This window comes from Gekko japonicus, unplaced genomic scaffold (assembly GCF_001447785.1).
Source record: "Gekko japonicus isolate JY-2015 unplaced genomic scaffold, Gekko_japonicus_V1.1 scaffold232, whole genome shotgun sequence".
NCBI classification, from domain to species: Eukaryota; Metazoa; Chordata; class Lepidosauria; order Squamata; family Gekkonidae; genus Gekko; species Gekko japonicus.
Window position 1 is genome coordinate 206,320 of NW_015162481.1, and position 8,659 is coordinate 214,978.

Sequence of the window (8,659 nt, forward strand, 5' to 3'; positions counted from 1 at the left end):
ATGGAAAACGTTCCTTTGGTACAGGCAGGTTCAGAGATACCCTTCACCCTCCTGCAGAAGCTCTCTTTTACCTTTTCTATCTCGTTCACCATGGCCTGGTCATCACTGCTATTTAGTTCTCCAGTTCTCTGTGAACTTGCACACACACCCTTTCCAGTGAGGTCCAGCTCTTCTTCCTGTCATGTGACTTACAGCTTGATAGGTCTCATGCCATTGGGAGAATAGTGAAAGATGGATCCTTAGAAAGGTCTGGAAAGGTTGAAGACCACTGGTCTGAAGTCCCAGGATATGGTTTGAGACAGCAATCTTGTTGGAGTTGAGCGGTTGTGGATCTGGTTGGTATATGCATGCAGGGGCATAGACTATAGGGGCATCAGGACTCAAGCCCCCTTCCTTGGTTCTGTTAGGCTGTCTGGGATTACCTAGTAGGAGCAATGTCTCTTTCTGTTGCTGCCGCCACCGCCAGGTAGCATCATGAAGTTAATCAGGCTGTCAGAGTCTCAGGTTTAGTCAGTCCTATTCGTCTTTGTAGCAACGTAAGTTTATAGGAGGCACAGGGTGGGTTTTGTTTGGTTAGAGGGGGAGGTATCCTTCAGTGAATAATACTGTCTGTGAAGAAACAATAGAGAGAAAACGAGCATAGAAGGGGGAAGGGAAAGGCCATCTAGCAATCAGGAGGCCTCAGTGGTTGGACTGAAGAATGTAGTTCCTGTAACCTGCAACATGATCTCTGATGTAAATACAGCTAGATTTGAGTCCAGTAGCACCTTAGAGACCAACAAAGTTTTGGGGGTATTAGCTTTTGTAAGCTGAAGTTTCCTTTGTTGGTATCTGACAAAGAAATCATTGATTCTCAAAATCTTATACCCAAAAAATCTGGTGGGTCTCTAAGGTGCTACTGGGCTTGAATCTAGCAGTTCTAGTGCAGGCCAACATAGCTACTCTCTGAAACTATCTGATGTAAGTAAAGTTTCAAGAGAATAATGGTTTGTCTTCATAGAGGGGATGCTAATAATCACATTATTACTGTGTCTTGGTGGTCCTGCCTTAGAGAAAGAAATAGTCCCAGCTCCATTTTATCTATAGCTATGGGTATGGGGGAGTGTTACCAAGGACCCCCTTTCTACCTTGGTATGTGCTGTCTGCCCTGATTCCATCCTGGTTGAATTTGCCTTGGCAGCCATATTAGGAGCTAGCAATGCCTTGCTTTGGAGAAAGATGAGGCATTTTTGGTCCTATTCTACATAGTAGCAACCTTGAGAGGTGCACTTTCAAGCTTAGGAGACCTGGCCCATAAAGAAACTGAACAATATTGTCTTGTAAAGAAATTGGAATGAGACTTTCTATTGTGGCTCTTTGTTTCTGAGGAAGAACCAGAAGTCTGAAACACTGTATACTACCTAGGAAAAGTGTTGGATATCCACTTTGGAATTGATGCACTCTGTAGACCTCTATATTTCTTATGATGGATTTTATGTACAGATTTATTGCTGATTACATATGTGTTTCACTTTGCTGAAGTCTCTTTTTGTACATTTACTCTTGCGGGTATTTCAGCACACAGTTATTTTGCTGCTACTTGCCATTTTGTATTGTGTGCTGCATTGTTTTGTTATTTGTTGGAGAAAGTGAGGTCAGGACCCTCCTCAGGCTATGCTAATGAGAGGCCAAATCCTTGGGCTGGAGGCTGATCCACTGATAAGACATCTGTATGCTTACACATTACCATAGGGGCTTGCAAAGCCAGGCCCTCACCTTGCTCTATCAAGGTAATTTCATTTGAAAATGCAAGTCTTTCTGAGTGCAAGATCTAATTACTATTAAGCAGCCAGGTGAGCTGATTTTGTTTTGCTGACCTTCCCTGAATATCTCCTAGTCTACCAGCCTGCTCCAGGCAAGGAGGAATTCTCCACCCTGCCAGCCCTTTTATCCACCCTGTCTGAATGCAATCTCCTTTTGTCACCTTTTTGAGGAGCCCCTCCTTCCTTAACTCAGTCAGAGCCATGAAATCCTTAGATTCTCATCCTGGACTCACCCTGAATTACTGGACCTTATGTATTTGAAAGTCTTTTGTGCCTCTCTGCCAGCCAAAACTACAGTTCCATCCTCTCCACTTGCACAGAAGTTGCCAACTCTCTCTGGGTCTTTGGGAAGTCCTGCCAAAGCCCTACTCTCAACTTGTGGCTCACTGAAGCAGACAAGGTATTAAAAGTTAAGGTGATTTTGATATCATGGGGCTTGCAGCCTTAAAAAAAAAGAAATGGCAGAAATGGGAATATCTCTGTCTTTAGCCCTGTGTGTTTGTGGGTAGGCAGAGGACTGTAACTCAAATGGTGAAAGTTAAGATGACTCTGGTACCCTGGCGCTTGCAGCCTTCTTGAGTCACAAGGAAAGGTAGGATAGGAATGCTTAATAAAATAATAATCTTTGAAAGAATTTTTCTACACATGTATAGTAGTGTTGTTTACCGCAGGATACTGGGTTCCTAAAGTAAATAAAACATTATGATTAATTTCTAACATAAAACGCTGTCTTTATTTTACAGAACGTAACAAGCTCTACACAAAAGATGTCAGAAAGTCACTCAGTTCTATCTAATATTCTTAAAAGAGGCAGACTGATCTCTCCTGGCAACAGTACAAGATATTGCGGCTTTAAAGAGTCTTGTTCTCCTTCCATATTTCATGACAGTGGATACAATGAATCATTAAAAGACCCCAGCTTTAATTATACCAATGCAGAACATAAGGGAGAACAGAGTGAAAGAGGTCTACTTGAGCATTCAAAATACTCAGATTCTAGTTTTTGCACTTCAGTATTGTCTCCTGCCGAGCATGAAAATGTTATTTTTTTATCAGAAAGAAGGGATGCCGGCCTGCGTACAGACTTCTTTGAAACACCCAAAGTTGCTAAAAAAGACTTGTCACTCCGCAGAAGACTGCTTGTGTCTAAAGCAGCTTCTGTTGGAGCTGTGGGATGTTCTGAGAGACAAGCTTGTTTGGGGAGCAGCCAGAAAAAAATATCTGTACCTCACTTCCTTAGTTTTGATGAAAGAGTTTCAAAATGTGCCTTGGATTCTCCAAGGCTAATGAGCTATAAGCCTTTGGCAACCAGTACTTTAAAAATTGGAGATCCTTCCCCTAGCTGTCAAAAACTAAGGCATGTATTTTCACAGCAGAAGACTTCCACAATAGATGAATCAAACTCTCAGGGCAGCGTATTCTCAGAACCAGCCGGTTTATCTCCAATCCAGCCTAAATCTTCCACAAACTCTTTTGTTGCAAACACATCTAATAGCTTTGCTGACAGTGCTCTTACCAGTTTTAACCATCAAAGCACTTACTCAGAGTTAGTTAGGACTCCTAAATGTGCATTGTCTGAGACCAGTGTGGATGGATTTGTCACACCCATCAATAGGCTTATAGAAGGCTTTCACTTTAATACATCTGAGATAAACACTTCCTCAGCTAAAGCACTAAGTGACTTGGACCTCTTAACTTCTGATAGTAGCAGCTGTAGTTCACTTGGCTTAGATAAATCAGAAGATTCCTTAATAGATCATGAGGGATCTTTCCAAGAACTACTTCAAAAACATAATGAATCACCTGTTGTTCTGAACTCTAGAAGAAAGGTAAGAATAAGAAAGCTGCAGCGTTCAAGAAGACTATCCACTCTTTCAGAATGTGGCTCACAATCGGAAAAAGAAGAAGACTGTGCTATTGCTCATGCTAATCCAAAATGCAAGCAGGAAACAGTAGATGGTACTAATGAAGACAGTAAATTGTTTTTTAATGAGGAAGACAAACACATGGTTTTGAATCTTGGAGACCTAACAAGAACCCCTGCTTTGCAAATGATTCATGAGGTCTTTATGCAAAGCAGCAGTACAAAGCGAAATGACCTGTCTAGGAACATAGATGGAACTAACATGTCTGTTCTGAAATGTATCGTTGCTAGGCTCATTGGCAAGAAAATGGGCCTCGAAAAACTAGACATATTAACAGAATTAAGAGAGAGAGACTTAAAACATGTTCTTGGTATGATTTTAGGTATCATGACTGTGGAAGGCCTATGCAGGTAAGAGAGAAAACGATAGATTATATGTAGTTCCTAGATTCTGCACCCCCTCAGTGTTGGTATAAACAAATTGAAACTGACTTAATACATCACTTTTCTTAACATAATTTTTTTTAATGCTCCAAACTCTTAGAAGTAAAGTTTGGGAATTTGGCAAATAACTATGACAACAATACCATTTTCTTCATTTGTCTCATGAATTGAAAGATGAAGTATGTCAAAGTTGGTATGAGAAACTGCTAGAGCTGGCTCTTAAAACACTTATAGATATTGGTGTCTGTCCTGGCAGATGGTAGGCATAATTCAAACATGACTAAGTCTGTATGTACAGATTCCCATGGTTTGCTGTTTAGCAGCATGTTACAGAAGTATTTTCCCCATCATGGCCAGTATTGCAGCTATTATTGGTTTAGCCAGTGCATGCTTGCAAGTGGAGCCAAAGCAGTTCCATCCCTTGAACTGTGGCATTATGTTTAAATAGTGGCTGACAGTGGTTCTTTATTTCAGTATGTGGGAAGTAAGCAAAAACTGGCGAGAAATTGTTGTACAAGATAAGCATGCAAATCAGCGAAGGAAGCTATACATTAAGCAGTTGAGAATGGAAGCTAAGGTAACAACCCCCTGCATGGGCAATTATTGAATGGTGTTCTGAGGAGATGGAATAAAGCTCCAAATTTACAATGGAAAGCTTCCATCAGATAATGAATGTGTCTCTCTGCACATATATGCTTACTGATTGAAACATACCATGTTAAAATTGTTTTTTTTGTGCAATCTAACCATCTGGCAAGTCACATCCCTTCAGTTTCTCTTACTTGCCACATGCCAAACACACATTTGTTTCATTTTTTTACTGTAGAAGTCTTCTACATGCCTTCCTGAGGGCCCTTCTCACTGAGAACTCCCTTCATAATATCCTGATGATCAGTAACAGCAGGCAAGCTTCCCTGAAATGACCAGTACTGAACTCCTGTAATATGCAGCTTTAAAAGAGTATTTGGTCTGCACATAGTTGACAACAAGCATTGCGAAGCCCCCAAAGGCCCAGACATTGTTCTGGATTGGATTCAAAATAAGATAACAGGAAATCCAATCACAGATCTGCAACTCTTAACATTTCTATTAATAGCAGCTGTGGTGGGGGAATGAATTAGGGCTAAAGTTTTTGTTTAAAAAATTATCCCCATACACCATTTTCCTGAAGACTATTGCTCTCCTTCTTTTTGTTGCAATTTGCCCCAATGGGAAAAACATATGGAATGCAAGATAGAATTTCTTCCCCCTCAAAAATCTTCTGCATTGTTCTGTGGTTCCATGGCAGATGTATGCATTCTTTTTGTTATTGCTATGTGATCTGCACTACAGAGATTCTGGATGAGAGGAAGATTTATAAAGAGAATTTAAAGAACATGGCACATAAAATAGTATACTGAACCTTAAGTAGATTTTTGAAATAAAGTAACTTGTGATATTGGTAACAGGGACGCATGCCAGATGTTGAAGATGCTGCCACAAGGCTTATGATGGCTAGATTTGCACTAAGACCAGTCCAGGCTCAAGCAAAACCTGCAGTGTTACAGATAGAGTCCTCTTGGATTGAGCTTTTGACGCCCATGGGATGCAGTCCTCTTTATCAAACAGCTAGTAAACAGGAAGCATATGTAAAGGTAGGAATCTGCATCCAGCAGCTTAAAACGTGTGTGTGTGTGTGTGTGTGTGTGTGTGTGTGTGTGTGTTTAAAGCATTGCGGACAAATGTTGGGCAACTAATTTTAGTGGGATATCAATGACAGTAGCATTCTATGTGTTATGGGAAAGTGATAGACCTTCACCACTGCCCAACAGTTGCCTCTTGCTTTTATTATTTCTGCAAATAAAAATTTCTTGATTATTCTTTCTTAGTGAGTTGAACCAGACTAAATTCTTGCCTCCCCTCTCCTACTGATCTCCGTAAAATGCTACTCCTGGGTGATGGCGACCTTCAGGAATGACATGAAGGGGGGTCTGTAGTAGAAGGAGCGAATGGGTGGGAATTGCCTATTTAATCAAGATTCAGCCCTTTGATTTTTATTATTAAAATTTATTATGTTTATTCCATTGCAAATCTCTAGGAAGTATAATATAGGTTTAAAGAAAAAACCTATAAAATGCAAGTGTGGCCAGATCCTAAATATTGTGTGTTCTCCTGCTATAGGTTGCTAAAAGTCTCTTGAGTGATGAAGGTTTAAAACCCTGTCCTAGGTGTCAGTGCCCAGCTAAATACCAGCCCTTAAAGAAACGTGGACTCTGTAGCCGAGAAGACTGTGCGTTTGACTTCTGCATTTTATGTCTATGTGCTTTCCATGGATCAAAAGATTGTTATAGTTCATCTGCTAAATGGAAAAACAGAAAAGATGCTCTACCAGGAAGTGCCAAAAGCAAAAGAAACTTAAAACGTCTCTAAACACATTGGAATCAATGGAATGCATCCTCCTACCCCTAATCCTAATTCTGTATGATAGCATTTTAACAATTATGCATTTTGAAAGTATTAAGTTATTGTTCCCATAAATCAAGCAGATAATTTCCCATATAAATATCCTAAATAACTTTTGATACATTTTTGAAAAAAGTGAAAAAATTTTAAACTTTGCCTTGTGTTTGTCACTTTGCTAGATGCACTCAGTGATATTTCAATAAAGTACTTTCAATACAGTTTTCTTTGATGCTTACAATCCTGTTTGGGGATTTTAATTACTCTGGCAAAGATGCTGTGGTATCTTTTAATACTTTTCAAACAATATTTAAAACTTATTTTAACAGTAATGCATATTGTGTGATTTAAATTATGACTGCCTCAGTAGATCAAATACAGGAATCTGAAAACGACCTTAAGATAAACAGCACAGAATATCAAGTTGTCTAACAAGTTGCTTATCAAGTCTAACAAATTATCTCCATAACAAATAACTGGATTTGATTATGCATGTGAAACTGCTTTGTGATCTAAGGTATGAGCTTTCGTGTGCAAACATACTTCAGATATATTGATATGGAAGTATCTGAGGAAACACGTGTACACAGGAAAGCTCATACCTTGCATAAAATTTCGTTGGTCTTAAAGATGCCACTGGACTCTAATTTTGTTCAGTTGCTTCAGACTAATACAGTTGCTGCTCACCTGGATCTATCTTAAAGTCAACACATTAAGCCATGTGGAATGGAACTCCATCAACCTTAGAAAGATCTGAGGAAGTATGGGTGCACAGAAGCTCATACTGTGAATAAAACTTTGTTGGTCTTAAAGATGCCACTGGACTTTAACTTTGTTCTGTTTCTTCAGACCAGGGTGGATATATATATAAATTTAATAAATAAATAATAAATAATAGAGTCTTACTGACTAGTGATTTAAATTGGTTTGATTTAAATCATGATTTAAATCACTAGTCAGTAAGACTTCATTATTTATTATTTATTTATTATATTTATACTTCGCCCTATCCCACGAGTGGGCTCGGGGCAATATAATCTTGCTGATATAATCTTAATATTTACAACCAGATGAAGGTTTCATTTTTAGAGTAACAACTTTTTGGATTAGTTTCACAGTGACATCAAAAAATTACTGAGTTAGTTATACTATTAGAAACACATCGTAGATTGTAACGATTCCTTGTTTTTGGTGTGTGTGTGTCTCTTTAAAAGTTTGGTTGCATGGCTGTGATAAGTAGATTAGAGTGGTTGAGAGAGGCAAGTGTGGTATGATTGGTGGTTGACAGAGAGGGGAGGGGTTTTGGAAGTGAAAATGAGTGGATGAGTATGTATGTCAGTCAGGTTTTACAGTTACAAGTTTGACAGTTGATAAGTTCAGTTAGTTCGGTGTGTGAAAGGAGAGACAAGCAGTTCTGTGTTGAAGCAGTTATAAGCTGAAAGCTGAGTGTCTAGGAAACAGTAAAGTTTAAGTGAACAAGAATTAAAGGAAAGTCTGAGTGACAGGCTAGAGTGAAACAGTAAATGTATATGGCATTGAGATAAATAAGTGTTACAAAGTTACATGCAAAGATCCCTGTCAGTGAGAGAGAAGATTGTGTGGGATACCAAAGAAATTGTTCAGTATTTACACATTACTAGTTACATTGTACTACCCTCTTATTCATGCTTTATTTTAATAAATCCTCTTTCATTCAAGTATACCAGCTCTGAAGGAAATACTTCCCAGGACCACATAGTTCCTCGTAAGCCTTGGACTCGGTCTACCTAACCAGTAAGAGCAGAAGTAAAAGTATAAAGGTTTGGAAATCCTTAAAATTTCCTAGTGGCAGCCGTATATACCCAGTAGAACAAAATAAAAAGAACACTTTTAAAGAGAAACCAGTCCTCCCCAGTAAGGAGGACGTCACATAGATAATTATGAAATTATTTTAAGGTGAACTATCTCCAGTTTAATAAGCTAAGCAAATTTGGACAACTTTTCTGCTATACTTTATTGGAAGGAGAAAAATAATCATTACCTTAATTGTCAGAAACAGCAAATTGTCATGCCAAGAATACTGAAGTCAGACCATCCGATGAAGCAGAATAATCTTTATTGATACACTCCT

At 38.9% G+C, this 8,659-nt stretch overlaps 1 protein-coding gene across 1 annotated transcript; it reads left to right on the forward strand.

Moving 5' to 3' along the window:
• FBXO43 (F-box protein 43) lies at positions 1-6,519 on the forward strand. The gene is made up of 5 exons (XM_015405851.1): positions 1-18; positions 2,546-4,077; positions 4,585-4,687; positions 5,559-5,744; positions 6,271-6,519. Exons 1-5 carry the CDS (start codon positions 1-3, stop codon positions 6,517-6,519), a joined length of 2,088 nt encoding a protein of 695 aa, XP_015261337.1.
• Positions 6,520-8,659: the final 2,140 nt, after the last annotated feature.

Coding starts and splice junctions, on each gene's coding strand:
- FBXO43 (XM_015405851.1), top strand. Junction 4,078..4,584: donor ACTGTGGAAGGCCTATGCAG/GTAAGAGAGAAA, acceptor TCTTTATTTCAG/TATGTGGGAAGTAAGCAAAA. Junction 5,745..6,270: donor AACAGGAAGCATATGTAAAG/GTAGGAATCTGC, acceptor CTCCTGCTATAG/GTTGCTAAAAGTCTCTTGAG.